Source organism: Bos indicus x Bos taurus, chromosome 5, assembly GCF_003369695.1.
Source record: "Bos indicus x Bos taurus breed Angus x Brahman F1 hybrid chromosome 5, Bos_hybrid_MaternalHap_v2.0, whole genome shotgun sequence".
In the NCBI taxonomy this organism is placed as follows: Eukaryota; Metazoa; Chordata; class Mammalia; order Artiodactyla; family Bovidae; genus Bos; species Bos indicus x Bos taurus.
Window position 1 is genome coordinate 104,743,590 of NC_040080.1, and position 21,145 is coordinate 104,764,734.

Consider the following 21,145-nt stretch of genomic DNA (forward strand, 5'->3'; position numbering starts at 1 on the left):
ATTGAACCTGTGCACCCTGCATTGGCAGGTGGATTCTTAACCGCTGGACCACCAGGGAGGTTCTCAGTATAGCTTTTAAATGATTAGAGACCATGTCATGCTTTAGAACTTACTAAAAATGTAGTATGTGTATAGAAAAAATATTTATTCTCTCTAGTTGCTGGGATGAATAAAATACTTTTAAAAAATCTGAATTGAATGGGCAATTCAGCATTTTACACAGATGTCTACTAGGGGAACTATAAAATTATTTTCTGGTTGCTTCTTAAACAGGTGAAAGAATTAGGAGTCTGTGTACTGACAAGTTTCCAGATTTCCAAGAAAGTCAGTCATTAAATATCACATTGATAGATGATCCTGTATGTATGGACAATGTATAGAAGCAGGTAGTAAGTAAATATATAAAATACTTTTATCATAATACCACAATTTTTTCCCCTCTTCAGTAGATGACTGTATCTGACTCAGATTTAGTATCTTGTTTCCAGTGAGAGAAAACTTAATGAAATATGTTGATTATTTTATTAGGCAGTAGGGAGTTCATCAATACGGATTCAATTCTAACTCATTTAATCCAAATTATTCTTATTTTCCTTATTTCTACATGATCTGTATTTTCTCCCACTTACTAACTGAGGGTGGTATTGAACAAATTCTTAATTTCTTGTGCTTCAGTTTTTTAATCTTTGTAATGAATTTGATTACAGGACATAGCTGATAGGGTTGTGATGAAAATTATATGAGTTTATATATTTTAAGCACTTAAAACAATGCCTGGCACATATTAAGCATGAAATAAATGTGAGCTATTGTCAGACTTTATTTTTCTGGGCTCCAAAATCACTACAGATGGTGACTGCAGCCATGAAATTAAAAGACACTTACTCCTTGGAAGGAAAGTTATGACCAACCTAGATAGCATATTCAAAAGCAGAGACATTCAAAAGCAGAACCAACAAAGGTCCATCTAGTCAAGGCCATGGTTTTTCCAGTGGTCATGTATGGATGTGAGAGTTGGACTGTGAAGAAGGCTGAGCACCGAAGAATTGATGCTTTTGAACTGTGGTGTTGGAAAAGACTCTTGAGAGTCCCTTGGACTGCAAGGAGATCCAACCAGTCCATTCTGAAGGAGATCAGCCCTGGGATTTCTTTGGAAGGACTGATGCTAAAGCTGAAACTCCAGTACTTTGGCCACCTCATGCGAAGAGTTGACTCATTGGAAAAGACTCTGGTGCTGGGAGGGATTGGGGGCAGGAGGAGAAGGGGACGACAGAGGATGAGATTGCTGGATGGCATCACTGACTCAATGGACGTGAGTCTCAGTGAACTCAGGGAATTGGTCATGACAGGGAGGCCTGGCGTGCTGCGATTCATGGGGTTGCAAAAAGTCGGACACGACTGAGCGACTGATCTGATCTGATTGTTATCTAACGTCTCCTTCTACACACACCCCACTGTTCTTTTCCCCAGTCACCTTACTTATTTTCTAAGTATCTGTTCCTTAACCACCAAACCTAAACATCATCATATTAAGTAATAAACTGAAAGAGTCCTCCTCACAGATAAGATCTAAGGATCTTAGATACAGGATCCAAGATCCTGTCCCAAATGAAATCTCATGAGGTTCTTTTACCTAATTTGACTTTGAAGGGTTATGGAAATTGAGAATGTCTTGAAGACATTGGGGTCAACTTCTATGTCTTATTATGGTTTATTACATATTACCTAACTTTGATTATTATTGCTTTTTAAAAATTTTTGTGGCATTTTTATACAGAATATGTTAATATCTCATGATTTCCAATAATATTTAAGATGATATTGAAATTTTAAAATCTTTCTCTCTAAACATATCTTTTGTCCTTCCCCAGCTATATAATGCATTTCTGAAATTAAAGATCATCTTATCTTCTATAGAATTTTACCCGCATTGTTTATTCATATTTATTAAAATCATAATTCTGTTAACACATTATTGACCAGGGGATGTTTTGCAGAAACTAATGCCTCTGGTCAGTAATGTGTTAAGAAATGAATCTTGAATCAAGTTATAAAAATATGTATGCTATAATTCAAAATGGACAATTTATTTGGGGAATAACTAACTTATTAGTTACTAGGATAGATTTGATTTACATAGAACTTTTTTCAATCATATATTTAAACTTTTATCTTTACCAGAGTCTGTCTTAAATTTCTGTTTGGGTCATTTTTTTTCTCTTACTACAAAGCCACCCAATTATAGTATACAAAATATAAATTTTTCTCTTACATAATAGTAGTGATATTAACTAATTAATTAGCTAAACTCATTGTATTGAATTGGATAAAATGTTCATTTGAGTTTTTCTGTAAGATGTTATGGCCAAACCAGTATTTGTATTCTGATAATTTTGATTATTGGGAAAAGATGCTATTAAATTTGGAAGCTTGACCTTTTAGTTTTAAAAGAAATGTGTCATGTAATTTAAACCCTGACTACCCAAACTAATTACTTATGGCATCCCTCAGTATTTTAAACTTCATAATTTGTAGAGCTGGGTTTGTAAGTTAAAATACCAGTTTATAATCTTTGGTATGGAATGTGATTTAATAAACTTGCCCTTTATCTTCACCTATAATTATTCTTTATTCTGGTCATAACAAACACCCTCTTCCAACAACACAGGAGAAGACTCTATACATGGACATCACCAGATGGTCAACACCGAAATCAGATTGATTATATTCTTTGCAGCCAAAGATGGAGAAGCTCTATACAGTCAGCAAAAACAAGACCAGGAGCTGACTGTGGCTCAGACCATGAACTCCTTATTGCCAAATTCAGACTTAAATTGAAGAAAGTAGGGAAAACCACTAGACCATTGAGGTATGACCTAAATCAAATCCCTTATGATTATACAGTGGAAGTGAGAAATAGATTTAAGGGCCTAGATCTGATAGATAGAGTGCCTGATGAACTATGGTTGGAGGTTCGTGACATTGTACAGGAGACAGGGATCAAGACCGTCCTCATGGAAAAGAAATGCAAAAAAGCAAAATGGCTATCTGGGGAGGCCTTACAAATAGCTGTGAAAAGAAGAGAAGCGAAAAGCACAGGAGAAAAGGAAAGATATAAACATCTGAATGAAGAGTTCCAAAGAATAGCAAGAAGAGATAAGAAAGCCTTCTTCAGTGATCAGTGCAAAAAAATAGAGGAAAACAATAGAATGGGAAAGACTAGAGATCTCTTCAAGAAAATCAGAGATACCAAAGGAACATTTCATGCAAAGATCGGCTCAATAAAGGACAGAAATGGTATGGACCTAACAGAAGCAGAAGATATTAAGAAGAAATGGCAAGAATACACGAAGAACTGTACAAAAAATATCTTCACAACCCAGATAATCACGATGGTGTGATCACTGATCTAGAGCCAGACATCCTGGAATGTGAAGTCAAGTGGGCCTTAGAAAGCATCACTATGAACGAAGCTAGTGGAGGTGATGGAATTCCAGTTGAGCTATTCCAAATCCTGAAAGATGATGCTGTAAAAGTGCTGCACTCAATATGCCAGCAAATTTGGAAAACTCAGCAGTGGCCACAGGACTGGACAAGGTCAGTTTTCATTCCAATCCCAAAGAAAGGCAATGCCAAAGAATGCTCAAACTACCAAACAATTGCACTCATCTCACACACTAGTAAAGTAATGCTCAAAATTCTCCAAGCCAGGCTTCAGCAGTATGTGAACTGTGGATTTCCTGATGTTCAAGCTGGTTTTAGAAAAGGCAGAGGAACCAGAGATCAAATTGCCAACATCTGCTGGATCATGGAAAAAGCAAGAGAGTTCCAGAAAAGCATCTATTTCTGCTTTATTGACTATGCCAAAGCCTTTGACTGTGTGGATCACAATAAACTGTGGAAAATTCTGAAAGAGATGGGAATACCAGACCACCTGATCTGCCTCTTGAGAAATTTGTATGCAGGTCAGGAAGCAACAGTTAGAACTGGATATGGAACAACAGACTGGTTCCAAATAGGAAAAGGAGTTCGTCAAGGCTGTATATTGTCACCCTGTTTATTTAACTTATATGCAGAGTACACCATGAGAAAGGCAGGGCTGGAAGAAACACAAGCTGGAATCAAGATTGCCGGGAGAAATATCATAACCTCAGATATGCAGATGACACCACCCTTATGGCAGAAAGTGAAGACGAACTAAAAAGCCTCTTGATGAAAGTGAAAGTGGAGAGTGAAAAAGTTGGCTTAAAGCTCAACATTCAGAAAATGAAGATCATGGCATCCAGTCCCATCACTTCATGGGAAATAGATGGGGAAACAGTGGAAACAGAGTCAAACTTTATTTTTCTGGGCTCCAAAATCACTACAGATGGTGACTGCAGCCATGAAATTAAAAGACGCTTACTCCTTGGAAGGAAAGTTATGACCAACCTAGATAGCATATTCAAAAGCAGAGACATTCAAAAGCAGAACCAACAAAGGTTCATCTAGTCAGGGCTATGGCTTTTCCTGTGGTCTCTGTATGGATGTGAGTTGGACTGTGAAGAAGGCTGAGCACTGAAGAATTGATGCTTTTGAACTGTGGTGTTGGAGAAGACTCTTGAGAGTCCCTTGGACTGCAAGGAGATCCAACCAGTCCATTCTGAAGGAGATCAGCCCTGGGATTTCTTTGGAAGGACTGATGCTAAAGCTGAAACTCCAGTACTTTGGCCACCTCATGCGAAGAGTTGACTCATTGGAAAAGACTCTGATGCTGGGAGGGATTGTGGGCAGGACGAGAAGGGGACGACAGAGGATGAGATGGCTAGATGGCATCACTGACTCAATGGGCGTGAGTCTGAGTGAACTCCAGGAGTTGGTGATGGACAGGGAGGCCTGGCATGCTGCGATTCATGGGGTCACAAAGAGTCGGACACGACTGAGCAACTGATCTGATCTGATCTTTATTCTTTAATTAATTATATGCTTTTATTCAAGACAATGTAAACTTCTACAAGGTAATTTTAGATTTGAGCCTGAGATAAATATCCTGAAATTGAATTTCTTTTGTTACTGTATTATAGCTGCCATTCCTAATCTTTAGTTCTGAATCTTGCATTGTTGAGTTAGTCTGTCTCCAAGTGTTATTTACTGACTTGTTTTAAATATGAGTGCCACATGTAGTGGGTTATACACCAAAGAGTTCTATAGACTGGACCTAATTCCCTGTGATAGTTTATTTGGTCAAGATATTTTGAGAACAGACTTCATAAGAAGGATTTTTATAATTCTACAGGCATCTATGTTTTCCATGGAAAAATCTTACTATTAGGAGGCATTGAAGTCTGTTCTCTGTGCTGAATCAGAATTCAGTGCAACATGTATTTTTTTTCCTCTGTACTCTTATTTTTATTACAGGATACATAAATGAATAACATATGTTATATTAATTCTGATTGTGGTCCTTGCTATGGCTTTGAACTGCATGATGATATCAGGGAAAAATAAATGTCTTTTGAGGAGTTTAAATATATTTTGAGGTTTAATCAAAATTTCAAAGGGAATTAATTTTACTATGTGTTAGGAAATGTTAAGGAGATTATTCCTACTTTTCTATAGAATTAGAAGTTTGGAAAGCATTCATTTAATTTGAACTGCATGTAAAAAAAATACTAAGACAATATCTTAGTTTGGCCAAAAGTCTGATAAAATTTAGAATAATAGCAACCTTTGTTTTGTATTCAGCAATCAGAAAAGCACAAATAATCAGATTTTTAAAAATACAGTATTGACAGCCTTCAGAATGGGAGAAAATAATAGCAAATGAAGCAACTGACAAACAACTAATCTCAAAAATGTACGAGCAACTCGTGCAGCTCAATTCCAGAAAAATAAATGACCCAATCAAAAAATAGGCCAAAGAACTAAATAGACATTTCTCCAAAGAAGACATACAGATGGCTAACAAACACATGAAAAGATGCTCAACATCACTCATTATCAGAGAAATGCAAATCAAAACCACTGTGAGGTACCATTTCACACCAGTCAGAATGGCTGTGATCCAAAAGTCTACAAGCAATAAATGCTGGAGAGGGTGTGGAGAAAAGGGAACCGTCTTACACTGTTGGTGGGAATGCAAACTAGTATAGCCACTATGGAGAACAGTGTGGAGATTCCTTAAAAAACTGGAACTAGAACTGCCTTATGATCCAGCAATCCCACTGCTGGGCATACATACTGAGGAAACCAGAATTGAAAGAGACACATGTACCCCAATGTTCATCGCAGCACTGTTTATAATAGCCAGGACATGGAAGCAACCTAGATGTCCATCAGCAGATGAATGGATAAGAAAGCTGTGGTACATATACACAATGGAATATTACTCAGCCATTAAAAAGAATACATTTGAATCAGTTCTAATGAAGTGGATGAAACTGGAGCCTATTATACAGAGTGAAGTGAGCCAGAAGGAAAAACACCAATACAGTATAATAACGCATATATATGGAAGTTAGAAAGATGGTAACAATAACCCTGTATACGAGACAGCAAAAGAGACACTGATGTATAGAACAGTCTTTTGGACTCTGTGGGAGAGGGAGAGGGTGGGATGATTTGGGAGAATGGCATTGAAATACGTATAATATCATATATGGAACGAGTCGCCAGTCCAGGTTTGATGCACGATACTGGATGCTTGGGGCTGGTGCACTGGGACGACCCAGAGGGATGGTATGGGGAGGGAAGAGGGAGGAGGGTTCAGGATGGGGAACACATGTATACCTGTGGCAGATTCATTTTAATATTTGGCAAAACCAATACAATATTGTAAAGTTTAAAAATAAAATAAAATTTAAAAAATTGGTTTAGATCTAAAAAATAAAATAAAATAAAAATACAGTATTGTATTCCAATTCATTTGAATAATGTGACTTCAAGACAATATTATATTCCAGGGTGCCTTTGAATAACCAAAGCAAGAAAATGTTATATTCAGTGTAGTTTTATTGCTAAGGTATTTTTAAAGATACTTTCTAACTTGTCTAGGCATGTCGTACATGCCTGTACTGTCCACAACCTTAACTAAGTGATAGATTTATTTATTTATTTATTTTTCTCACTTCCCTTGGTTATCTCTGGGAATTTCCCTTTGGTCCTGTAAAGACTGCAGATATTATCTTGACTACTTCTTCTCCTAAACTGAAGGTGTCTCAAAACCTTCATTCCTAATTCTGGTCTTTGGTTGTCCACTCTGTCACAGGGCAGAATAAACTTGCAAAGAAAGAGTAAGGGAGAAATACAATGAAACCCTTTCTGCTGACTTCCAACCCTCTCCATGCCTCTGGCACTGCCCTAGTCTCCTTGGCCACTTCTATCCTGTCATTTCATCCCCACATCTTTTCTTCCTACTGTCCATTCCCCATTTAATGGTCAGATATTCAAATACTATTTCTTAATGAAGAAGGAAGATTTACTATTTCTTAATGAAATCTATGAATGCAAGTTTGTTTGTTTTTCCCCTGAACTAAAATTAATCCTATTCTGAATACTTGTGTTTCTATAGCATCTTAATGCAGCTATCAGTATTCTTTAGGACCAGTTCTGGGACTAACAGAGGGAAGTCCAGTTGGACAGGATTAATAATAATAATCATAAATACTGGCAATGAGGGTGAAAGGAGAAAAAGTTCCATTGGCAATCCATTAAGTAGAATGCCAACTTGCATCACTTATTTAGGAAATGTCTCACTTATTTGTTATTTTTGTTTTAATATATTTTACTGTTAGATTCTCCACAAGATGTAAGAAAAAACAGAATAGACAAAGCTGTGATGAAAGTATATTTTGTTGTATATATGGATCAAGATTCCTCAACGGGCTTCCTCTGTGAGTCATCAGTAAAGAATCCACCTGCAATTCAGGAGCCACAAGGGATGCAGATTCAATCCCTGGGTGGGGAAGATCCCCTGGAGGAGTAAATGGCAACCCACTCCGTATTCTTGCCTGGACAATCCCATGGACAGAGCAGCCTAGTGAACTACTGTCCCCGGGTTACAAAGAGTCGGACATGACTAAGCAATGAGCCCACGCATGCATGCATACATGGTTCTTCAACAGCACCACTGTTGACATTTTAGGCTAGATCATTCCCATGCTCCTAGCATCCCCAGACCCTAATGTGAAAACCTGAAATGTCCCCACACATTTCAGGCAAAATCACCGCTGGTAGAGAACCACTGGTTTAGAAGGAGAGCGTTCAGTTTACATAATAAGCAATGGTAATAAAAAGAAACAGAAGAGTCTTTGGGCAATGAGGCAACACTAAGAGATATGTCCAACATGCTCGTAAAGCTTCACAGGTCTGTACCCTTCAATCTGTTGGAGACTTCCATCAGTGTTTGCAGACAGAGGTTCCATCAATTGCTTGAAACTGATAAAAGTATAACTTTTGATTTCCAAGCATGGAATATGATTCTGCAGAGTTGAGCAATAAGAGCATTTCACTTAGAATCACTCCTATATATGGCAGCTAGATTATGTTAGTATCATACTTCCAGGCTGGCCTAGGAAATAAAAAGTTATAATGTAGATTCTTTGGAAAAATGCATTCAGAGATCTAAATATTTTTTATAAATACCATGGATTGCTAGTTTACATATACTGGGTTTTAGCATATCTTATAATGTAATTATTCTTAATAATTTCTCATTTTAATGATTCTTATTTTTTTTAAGTAGGGCTCAATATGTAATATTTGTCCTGATAAATTTTATATATCAAATTTCAATTAAACTTCAATGTCTACCATACTAGGAAGAAATGTCATTTTTTGAATTATTCTCCTGGGCCCCAAGTTCTTTTTTTTTTTTTTTTGTACAACTTAAAGATAGCCAAATATTATTTATTTATCTTTATTTTTCTCTGCCTTCACATTTAATCCTTTTTCTGTAAATACTTATGTTGTGGATCTTCAATTTGACATTAAAATGTCTTATTTAATACTCAAGATTTCCAGATTTAAATAGTTGATTTATTCCCTACTGCTTTATGCACCATAGTTTCTCAATGGAAACTTGTTGAAGAAATGTTTAGTTGTATGAATTTGCATATATAATTCCAAGCCAACTCATCTTAATTCTGTGTATTCTGTGGTATTAAAACTAATTATCAGTGGAGACATTTTTAAGTTCATGATTGAATACAGGGTGAATGCAAAAATTCTCAAATATAATTTTCACTCTATTTCAGAATAAATCTGGAAAAGTACCTGTGAGGCTAACACATGTTGCTGAATAGTTTCATTTGGCATATACATTTTCTTAGTTGTCTGAAGAAGATAATCTAAAAGGAAAAAACTGAATAATGAAATAGTTATGGAAGAGTAGTCAGGTGAAATATAAATATATGTATAGATTATTTTCAGTATAATAAACTTTATTACCACAGTGTTAAAATCAGAGAGTTATAAATCAGAGAAAGATTAAAAGGATTCTCAGCTCATCTGTGATCCAAATATTATACTAATGATCCTTTTAAACATCTTTAATTAGATAAACAGTTCTGTTATATTGGAAGTGTACATGCAAAAATACTGACAAGCTAAAAACAGGTGAAAAAATATTGTGGGATGGATTGGAAAATATTTTGAAAATAATACTGTTAACTACTGTAGCAAGCTCAATAATGTTACTGAATAATACCACACCCTTCTCAGCATTAAGTAATAATAACAGTAATTTTACCATTAGTGTTAATAACCTATATTTACCCAGTACATTTTCCACAATTTTCAAAGGACTCTTCTTCTTTCTCTTATCTGATATTTGAAGCAATCTTGTGAGAAATGTGAGTCAGATATATAATATATATTGCAGTATTACAGTGATGAGTACAGAAGATTAGAAAAATTTATAATTTTTCTAATTATAAATTCATAAATAAATTTATAAATAAATTCTATACATTAAAATAATTTATTGGAATTCAAAATGAATTAGTTAGTGAAAATGAATTGTTAGTGAAAATTAAGATGAAATCATATTTTAAACTATCAAGTATTGTTCCTACTATTCCTTTTTTGAAAATCTTTACAAATAAATCTTGTTAATGTTTCAGAAGGCAAAAAAGAATTTAAAGCATCAGATAAAAATGGATACTGTGGTGCGATGAGTGTTTTTTATTTTCTTTTATATACGTAAATAATTTTTAAGCTTATTTTGTGATTATAAACTATTTGAAAACATAAACAGAGCATGTTGTTGTTATTCAGTCTCTCAGTCATGTCCGACTCTTTGCGACCCCATGGACTGCAGCACGCCAGGATTCCCTGTCCTTCACCATCTCCCGGAGCTTGCTCAAACTCATGTTCATTGAGTCAGTAATGCCATCCAACCATCTCATCCTCTGTCATCCCCTTCTCCAGGCTTCAGTCTTTCCCAGCAACCAGGTCTTTTCTAATGCTTTTTGCATCAGGTGGCCACAGTACTGGAGTTTCAGCTTTAGCATCAGTCCTTCCAAAGAAATCCCAGGGCTGATCTCTTTCAGAATGGACTAGTTGTAACTCCTTGCAGTCCAAGGGACTCTCAAGAGTCTTCTCCAACACCACAGTTCAAAAGCATCAATTCTTCGGCGCTCAGCCTTCTTTATGGTCCAACTCTCACATCCAGACATAGTGATGGTGGTTTAGCCACTAAGTCGTGTCTGACTCTTATGACCCCATGGACTGTAGCCTTCCAGGCCCCTCTGCCCATGGGATTCTCCAGCCAAGAATGTGACTACTGGAAAAACCGTAGCTTTGACTGTATGGACCTTTGTTGGCAAAGTAATGTCTCTGCTTTTTAATATGCTGTCTAGGTTGGTCACAGAGCAAGCATCTTTTAATTTCGTGGCTGCAGTTGCCATCTGCAGTGATTTTGGAGCCCAAGAAAATAAAATCTGTCAGTTTTCATTGTTTCCCCATCTGTTTGCCAAGAAGTGATGGGATTGGATGCCATGATCTTAATTTTTTGAATGTTGAGTTTAAGCCAGCTTTTTCATTCTCCTCTTTCACCTTCATCAAGAGGCTCTTCAGTTCTTCACCTTCTGCCATAAGGATGGTGTCATCTGCATATCTGAGGTTATTGCTATTTCTCCCATCAATCTGGATCCCAAACAAAACAATACTTAATTAGAATCTTTGGATATATTCAATAATATCAAATTTAATAAAGTGTAAAATACATATATAATTTCTAAAGTATGTATGGGAAAGGTCATAATATATAGTAAATAATTATGTAGTATATATTGTGTATATAATAATAAGGACTTCCTACGTGGCTTAGATGGTAAAGAATCCACCTGCAATGCAGGAAACCTGGGTTCCAATCCTGGGTCAGGATCCCCTGGAGGAGGAAATGGCAATCCACTCCAGCATTCTTGCCTGGGAAATCCCATGGACAGAGGAGCCTGGCAGGCTACATACAGTCCATGGGGTCACAAAGAGTCCATGGGGACATGACTGAGCAACTAACACACTTTCATACTACATAATTATAGGTGCAGTATACTATATATTGGGCTTCCCAGGGGACTCAGTGGTAAAAGAATCCACCTGCCAATGCAGGAGATGCAAAAGACAAGTTTATCCCTGGATCAGGAATATCCCCTGGAGAAGGAAATGATCACCCACTCCAGTATTCTTGCCTGGGAAATCCCATGGACATAGGTGCCTGGTGGGCTACAGTCCATGGGTGGTAAAAAAGGCTGACACGACTTAGTAACTAAACAGCAAATGTTTTATAAATCATACAAATATTTCTGTGATCCACATTTCCATGATGGTATCAACCGCTGAAGAAATGCTCAGCAAATATTTGTCAAATGAATGAGTGAATAGAAACTCGATTGGAGCCATACTATAAAATAAACATCATTTGCAAAATCCTAAGCCTGCTACAAAGTAGAATTAAACATAATGTGGCTTATACTAGGTATGGAAGATTTACTGCCTACATTCAATGAAGAATAGTAATTACTTTTAAATACGCTCAGTCAAGTGGCAGAAGTTTCGAAAACTACCTGGTTTGAATGATGATAATAAAAATTCCTCAAAATATTTAGAGAATAATTGAGTCAAGAAAATAAAAGGACGTTTAGAGCAAATTTTTTTTAAGTGTTCGAAACCAGTTAGCTTGTGAACTGTTAATAAAGGCACTCAATTTCTCATATATAATATGGAAATAATAATATCTTTCTTGATTGTGCATAATGACTGTTAGGGTTATATCATCCACATGAGCTGAAAACTATCAGGTCTCTAGTGGAAGCCATAACATATAAGCACTTGCTCCTTCCAATACAGAGAATCCCAATTAGCGCAGGGATCATGGAAGAACTGGGGAATTCTCATGTATGTCATTATTATTCTGGCATACATAAAGACTCCCTGATCCCTGTTTTCCAGTCTTCTTCACAGCTGCAGTGTAGAGCTGAAGCGTTTATAAGTCATGTGTCATCCTTAGCTACAGACCCAGAACTGATGTTTCCCATCTAGAAAATGTAACAGAATGTAAGGATTACTCTAAGGAGTTAGCAGTAGGGCTTTTATACTTATGAGAGTTTTGTCAGCTAAGGGAGGCATCCAGGCAAGTCAAAATCCTTTATTGCTGTATGAAAGCAGGAACAAGATTAATAAGAAAAAGGCATAGAAGGTAATACATTTCCACATGCTTTTCTCCATGGCTGGCTATTGGGAAATGTCCTTCCTTGACCAGTTGGGTGCTCTAATGAGGCACCGTGGTTCCACTGCTATCAAAGGCTAATTTATGTGATAAAGTTCCTCTTTAAGAAGTAGTTTATGGTTTTTCTTCCAATTTAATCCACATGTCTAAGCCATTAAACTCATAAACTTGTTTTTACAGTGCATTAATTAAAAGTACACTCCAGTCAGCTTTTTTGCTTAGGTTGAATCTTCACTTTGTCACTACTGTGTGACTTTGTTCCTATTCACATGTCACCTTCTTAGAGAAATCTCTCCTGAGCTCTCTAAATAAAGTAGACCCCTTCCCTTCCAAGTCATTCTCTATCACTTCATCCTCTTTAATCCTCTTCCTAGCATTTACCCCTATCTTATCTTAATTACACGTTTATGTCCATGTCCTTGTCTCCTTTGCTTATTGCTATATCTTTAGCATCTTCAGACATATCTGGCAGATGGTTGGCATACAGTAAATATTTGCAGGATGAAATAATCACTAATTTCAATAATGGACTATTTTCAATTCTTTACTAACATTCTATTTACATTTCCATGATTATTCCCTAGTCCTACGTCTCCAGCAAAATAGTCTTGTATGTGCATGCTAGGTCACTTCAGTTGTGTCCTACTCTTCGTGACCCTATGAACTGTAGCTCCTCTGCCCATGGGATTCTCCAGGTGAGAATACTGGAGTAGGTTGCCACGTGCTCCTCCAAGTGATCTTCCTGACCCAGGGATTGAACTGTCAACTCTTAGGTCACCTCCATTGGCAAGCAGGTTCTTTACCACTAGCACCGCCCTGGGAAGCCCCAGAATAGTCTTATTCTACCTCTTATTCATCACCACTCTGATTATTATTTTAACTCTGGTAATTCTAACTGCAGTTATATTGTGTCTGGCTTTCTAAAGATAAAATAGCCTCCATTATCTTTGACAACAATTTGCCTGTTCCAGAGCCCAACAGGAGTTAAAAAGAAAACTAAGATATTTTTCATGGTCTTAAATTTTCTTTATTACCATAAAACGTGTGATTCTTATGTAGTCTCACCTCAAAATGCATCTCTCACTAAGGGTAAGATTTAGAGAGGGTATTAAAATTAAACCATCTTTCTGAGTTTATACACGTGATGACAGTAGTATAATGTACTTTGTTTTTCTTTTAGATCTCCAACTAAAGAAATGGATTCAGAAGAGAAGGAAATTGTGGTTTGGGTTTGCCAAGAAGAGAAGATTGTCTGTGGGCTAACCAAACGCACCACCTCTGCCGATGTCATCCAGGCTTTGCTTGAAGAACACGAGACTACATTTGGGGAGAAACGATTTCTTCTGGGAAATCCCAGTGATTACTGCATCATAGAAAAATGGAGAGGCTCTGAACGGGTTCTTCCTCCCCTAACTAGAATCCTGAAGCTTTGGAAAGCATGGGGAGATGAGCAGCCTAATATGCAGTTTGTTTTGGTTAAAGCAGATGCTTTTCTTCCAGTTCCCTTGTGGCGGACAGCTGAAGCCAAATTAGTGCAAAACACAGAAAAACTGTGGGAGCTCAGCCCGGCAAATTACATGAAGACATTACCACCAGATAAACAAAAAAGAATAGTCAGGAAAACTTTCCGGAAACTGGCTAAAATTAAGCAGGACACAGTTTCCCAGGAGCGAGATAGTATGGAGACATTAGTTCATCTGATTATTTCCCAGGATCACACTATTAATCAACAAGTGAAGAGAATGAAAGAGCTGGATCTGGAAATTGAAAAGTGTGAAGCTAAATTTCATCTTGATCGGGTAGAAAATAATGGAGAAAATTATGTCCAGGATGCATATTTGATGCCCAGTTTCAGTGAAGTTGAGCAAAAGCTAGGCTTGGAATATGATGAAAGGCAGATGCTGGAGGACCTGAGAGAAAGTAATGGAATTGTACAGCTGGAGGAACGACTGACCTACTACAGAAAGCTCATTGATAAGCTCTCTGCCGAAATAGAAAAAGAAGTTAAAAGTGTTTGCATGGAGATAAATGAAGATGCAGAAGGGGCAGCTGCCAGTGAACTTGAAAGCTCTAATTTAGAGAGTGTTAAGTGTGATTTGGAGAAAAGCATGAAAGCTGGTTTGAAAATCCACTCTCACTTGAGTGGCATCCAGAAAGAGATTAAATACAGTGACTCATTGCTTCAGATGAAAGCTAAGGAATATGAGCTCCTCGCCAAGGAGTTCAATTCCCTTCATATCAGCAATGCAGATGACTGCCAGCTAAAGGAAAACAGAGGAAAGGAATCTGAGGTGCCCACCAGCAATGGGGTGGTTTCTCCTTTTACTCAAAGAATATTTAACATGTATACAAATGACACAGACTCAGACACTGGTATCAGCTCTAACCACAGTCAGGACTCGGAAACAACTGCAGGAGATGCGGTGCTGTTGTCAACGTAATTTAAATGGCTTCACTCTGACTTACTTTAATATTGTTTGTGTTTGTTTAATTTAATAGGAAAATTTAAATATTCCACTCTTGATAAAAATGTAAATAATGTTAAGGAATTCAGTAGCTAGTAAGAGCTAGAGAAGTTTGTTTGTTGGTTTGTTTTGATTTAAGAGTTCCAGTGTTATCTAATTATTACAAGTTCAAACAATGAGCTGTTTATTAGGAATGCAGCAAAAATAGCTTGTAGGTATATAACAGAGAAATAATTTGATGTGAATTATAGTCTGTTTCTATGAGAAGTGATGTATTCAAACTTCAGACTAGTTCTTAATATTAGCATCAATATATTGAAACTATACACGTGAACAAGTAAAATTAAGATGTATTGTTATAGAGTTTTCAACACTGTATCATTGGTATTTTATAATCTGTAAAGTATATGATAACTCTTATATTATAACTATATTAATTCAAATCCTTGTTCATTTCTTTGCTATTTAGAATGTATATCATCTCTGTTAGTTCCTGAATCCCTCTACCTGTTTAGGTTTAGATAAGAGGAGATGGAAGGTCGTTACTGGATCATGTACAAATACCGTCAGTGGATCAGACAGGGGTATAAATAAGAAAAGCCAAGTTTTGCAGACAATAGCAACTTTTCTAAAAAAGCTGAAAATTAATAGATATTTATGTGCTTTCTCTATCTGATATGCAAACCTTTAGCTCAAACCAGTCATCTATGCAGGTTCATTCTTTGAGTGAGATACGGTGTGAGTCACAGAGAAAAATCACAGGGTCATAGTCCTGTTTGATTATACCTTATCTAAAAAAGGTGAAGGGATGCATCTTGGAGTCCTTTGTGTGGGTAAAATAGAACTCCATGTACCTTAAGTATCCCCTGGAGGAGGGCATGGCAACCCACTCCAGTATTTTTGCCTGGAGAATCCCATGAACAGAGGAACTTGGAGGGCTACCATTCATAGGGTCACAGAGGGTCAGACACGACTGAAGCAACTTGGCACACACAAAAAAAACACCCATAAATATTAGTATTTTTCCTCTGAAAATAGAGATAGGAACTCATGTGAACAAAATCCTTTTATTCTGCTACACTATAATTCAGATGGTCTATATGGTCCTTCATTTAAGGTGCAAACTGAAAAAAAAAAAAAAAGAGCTCTACTCTATCCCACTCTCAAGCATGAAAGTAAATATCCAACAAATTGAATAGATGATTTAGATTCTGTCTTGACTGAGAATCATTATAGTGCCAGAAGAGGCTTGGTTTGGCTTGGTTTTAGTTAGGAAGTTCCTTTCTTTCTCTTTCTCTTTCTCTCTCTTATCTCCTTCTTTCTCTGCCTTATTTCTTGCTATTGAACACATTACATAATTGTATTAAAAAGTGTTTTGTTGTACTATTGCATGAATACAGCTGATATTGTTTTTCCTTTAGCTAACATCTTCCTCACATGTGAGTAAATAGATTATTTTACTTAGTTTGAATATGTGGATATTAGTTAAGATTCTCAGTATTTCTCATTTCTTTCCTTTTTATCTTTATGTTTACTGTACTATATGTTTTAATTCAGTCTCCTAATATTTTTAAAATTTCTCCATCCTCCAGACATTTTGCCAACCTTTGGGAAGATATTTAAAATTTTCTTAATATTTCAGTTTGGGGGAGTATCTAATGTTACCCTTTTTCATACTAAGATTCTGCTGAAGGCCTTATTTGAAGTTGCATGGTAAACGCCTTATCTGAAGTTGCATGGTAAGAAAAGTAGGAATTTCCACTGTAGGGAAAGTATGATAATAAGTAATAACACAAACATGGGTTTAATTTGAAAGAAATAAGAAAGTAATTAAATAGTCATTTAAGAAAGGGAAGTTTATTTGCCTAATATTTCATTAATCATTCAGTACTATGGAAAGCTATTGACATATTTATTATTCTCTTCTGGGGATTAAACTCAGAAGATCATCATCAAAGATAAAACAGTTGTAGTATTGTTTTTCAAAAGTAATCTCGTTGAATCTCTTTGGATTACTCTCTAGTGAGAAAATAATGAGAAGAACATTGTTACCTGCTATATAATTTGATTAATTATCTGAATCCAAATCTGATAAGAAATAGAACTAGTTAGATAATGGCATTTTAGAAACTTTGCCTGATTTTATACAATGTTTGATTTTATACAATTAAGCATAGTGATGCATTCTAAGAGCTAATTCTTCTATTTTTTCAGTAAATAATGTTAAAAACTCTTGTCAGAAAGCAAGACCTTTGAGTTTTAAAATCACATTAAAATTTCAATTTGTTCTGTTGTTATACAAATGTATTTGTGCCTTTGATTCATTACAGTATTAAATCATCAATCACCATGGTGAATCTCTAATTTATAATAATATATTAATACAAATAAAAATACTAAAATGCAGTGCCCTCATCTCTGGATACTGAGCTATGTAAAATTAAATGAGAATGTATAGTCTAAATTTAGAACTTGATAGAAACTTTAGTATTTTAGTTATTTATAGAAGCTTTAAAATAAAATGTTTATAAATTCTTGAATAACCTAACAGATTAACTATGAAATTGTTATATGAAGCTAGAAATAGCAAACAAAACCTGACTATTTTTCCCTGACTAAAATCTGTAACAAGACAGATTTTAAGAGTGTGTCTTGTTCATTCTCCCACTTGAAATGTCTCTTTTTTTCTTCCATCTGCTGTATACTGAAATACCATCCATTTCAAGCTTTTCAATGTGTTATCTCTTGCTATGAAACATGTTTTTCTATTCAACCATTGTAATAATTTATCTCTGAACCCACAATTATATCAGGTGTATTTTTCATAAAGGAGCATTTATATTCTGGCTTAGCATATATTTATATATGTACTTATCTAACTTCCCTCCCTCAACACATTTTTATTGTCTTATTACTTGTCTGTCTTGTTAACCTTACTGCTTCTAATCAATCTCTTTGCCCCTACTCAATTCTGAAATTGAATTGCTAAATTTTAGAAGATTATAACTTAAAAAAGTTATTTCTATACATGGTAAATAATACCGGTGCATTTTATATATAAATATGCATTTTAGCAAACTTAAAACATTAACAATTCTACTTATAAATCCTTTGGAAGAGAGACTATGTCTTAGTGTCATTATGAAAAAATGTTACCGTACTATTTTCTATTTTATTTTTAATTCACAGAGTTACTGATTACAAACAATGGGAATATTTTCTTTATAAAAGCTTCAGTGGTTAAATTGTGGTGTTTTTCACTGCATCCCTGCATTTAATGAAAAATATTTCATAGAGCTAGGTTTTAAGTAGTAGACACACAAAATAACTTTGAAATATCTTAACTATTTTATTTTATCTTTTTCATTAAAAATATAAATAAATGGCCTTTCATTGGTGTGTAGAAGCTATTTTAATCCCTTAAAATTTTATTTTTATATTTATTTAAACATCTACTGTACATGACAAAATATATATCTGTGGCTGCATTTTATAATTTTTCAAGGTAGGATTATTATTTTAATTGAAATGTATTTTTCTTGAGACAAAAGGAATACCTTTTAATATGATACAGATTTCTTTTAAATATTAGGCTATTTCTTTTCATACTACCTGATTGGTTTAATAACTTGATGTGACAAGTACAAAATACAATTTTTTCAAGTGTAACTGGTCCAGAATAATAAAAGGAATAGTTGTATACTTTTGTGTGATATTGTTTGCCTTTTGGGGTGCGTTATCTGTCTATTAAAAATAAATGTTTTTCAATTGAAATTATATAATTGTCATGCTGACTCGCACAAGTTAATATCAGGCATCGTTTCATGACAGTATTAATATAGAGCAAAATGATCTAACAAAACCTTTTGTTTTGGGTTTCATACATGTTTGTTTCAACTTATCATGAAAGAATGTCCTCGCTTTTATACTAGATGGTGGGATTTATACTAGATGGATACTAGACGGCTATCTTACTTTCTATAATGAAGTCCAGTTAAAAACCAAAGATACTACTCAAGTACGTATCTACCCTGCTATTATTCAGTTTGTCATTACCCTTATTTCTCAAACAACAATAATTTTAATTAATTTTGGAAATAACTCAATGATTTGGAAAATAAAGGAAACTCATTTGTTCACTTTATAAATGACCATGAAATTGCTCTTGAAAGATTGTATATAATATTTAGTAGTGACACATAGAAATAAGTTAACACTGTTTTCTTAGTGTATCTCAATAGTGAGAGAAAATGCACAGCAGTCATTTTCTTAACCTGAAATTAACTTGTGTTTTCAATAACCCTTGGAATGGAGAATCACAATTTGTAAGGTCCATAATGAATAGTTTCATATCAGGAAGTGAAAAACTAAATGCCTTCATATTTTTAAAAAAGGAATTTATTAAATTTTTCCTAAATACAAATATCAGACACATTTTTATAGAAGACTATTAAGTCTCTCCCTACATCATATATGTATATATATAATGTACATGTAATACCATTGAGTTTGTTTTCAAGTAAAATAGACACATGATATTTAAATTATTATTATTACTATAATTCAAATACTCAAAAAATGTGTACCAGGAAAAGTAAGTCTCCCATTACTTAATTATCCAGATATCCTCCTCAGAAATATCACTGTTATTTACTGTTTTAGAGATAACCTATGCATATATATATGTATATATGCACACACACACATATATTCCTACATTATTCATGTAGAGGTTTGATGGTAGCAGGGGATTCCACTATATCAACCATAATTTTATTTCACTAGTCCTCTTCTGATGGACATTTAGGTATATTCCAATTTATTATTATTAACAATCATTTACTGTTATCTCATCAATGCATTTCTGATAGGCTAGATTGCTAGAGAAATACTCTGTTAAAGAATGAAAAATATATTTTTAAAAATTGAATGAACATTGCTAATTATTCTTTAAGGAAATTAACTCTTTAAGAACTGAATTGGAAACATACTCATTCCTTCCACAGTGTGTGCTGCTTGTGTATTTGAATGTAAACATTTTAAAAAAATTTTATTTTGAATTTATGGATTTTTCTCATTAATAACACATGAGGGTTTTTTTTGGGGGGGATTATTCTTTAAAACCGCCTTTCCATTTCATGATAAGTGATTTTAAAACTGTTTCTATCATATCTTCTGTATGCTATATTTGTTTCATGTCTTATTTTTAAACATTTGAACTATCTGAAATTGAGTTTACCACAATGTTCAAAAGTAGAAAGACAATTTTTTTGATACTTACTAGAAAAAGAATTATTTTGATAGTTACCAGTTATCCCTAATCACTTACTAAATAAATCTGTCCCACCTTTTTTTGGTGAACCAACCTCTGCTGTGTTTTTTGGGTCTATTTCTGGACTTTCTTTCAGATCAGATCAGACCAGTCGCTCAGTCGTGTCCAACTCTTTGCGACCCCATGAATCACAGCACGCCAGGCCTCCCTGTCCATCACCAACCCCCGGAGTTCACTCAGACTCACGTCCATCGAGTCAGTGATGCCATCCAGCCATCTCATCCTCTGTCGTCCCCTTCTCCCCCTGCCCACAATCCCTCCCAGCATCAGAGGCTTTTCCAATGAGTCAGCTCTTCACATGAAGTGGCCAAAGTACTGGAGTTTCAGCTTTAGTATCATTCCTTCCAAAGAAATCCCAGGGCTGATTTCCTTCAGAATGCACTGGTTGGATCTCCTTGCAGTCCAAGGGACTCTCAAGAGTCTTCTCCAACACCACAGTTCAAAAGCATCAATTCTTCGGCGCTCAGCCTTCTTCACAGTCCAAATCTCACATCCATACATGACCACAGGAAAAATCATAGCCTTGACTAGATGAACCTTTGTTGGCAAAGTAATGTCTCTGCTCCTCATTATGCTATCTAGGTTGGTCATAACTTTCCTTCCAAAGAGTAAGCGTCTTTTAATTTCATGGCTGCAGTCACC

The 21,145-nt window shown here is 35.3% G+C and overlaps 1 protein-coding gene across 1 annotated transcript in view; it reads left to right on the forward strand.

Annotated features, from left to right (window-relative positions):
- Window positions 1–18,948, forward strand: part of RASSF9 (Ras association domain family member 9) — a 38,260-nt gene extending 19,312 nt beyond the window's left edge. The window contains exon 2 of the mRNA XM_027543217.1: window positions 13,887–18,948. Coding sequence (XP_027399018.1) covers window positions 13,887–15,147 — 1,261 coding nt within the window. The 3' untranslated portion in view covers window positions 15,148–18,948. The remainder of the gene's footprint in view (window positions 1–13,886) is intronic.
- Window positions 18,949–21,145: the final 2,197 nt, after the last annotated feature.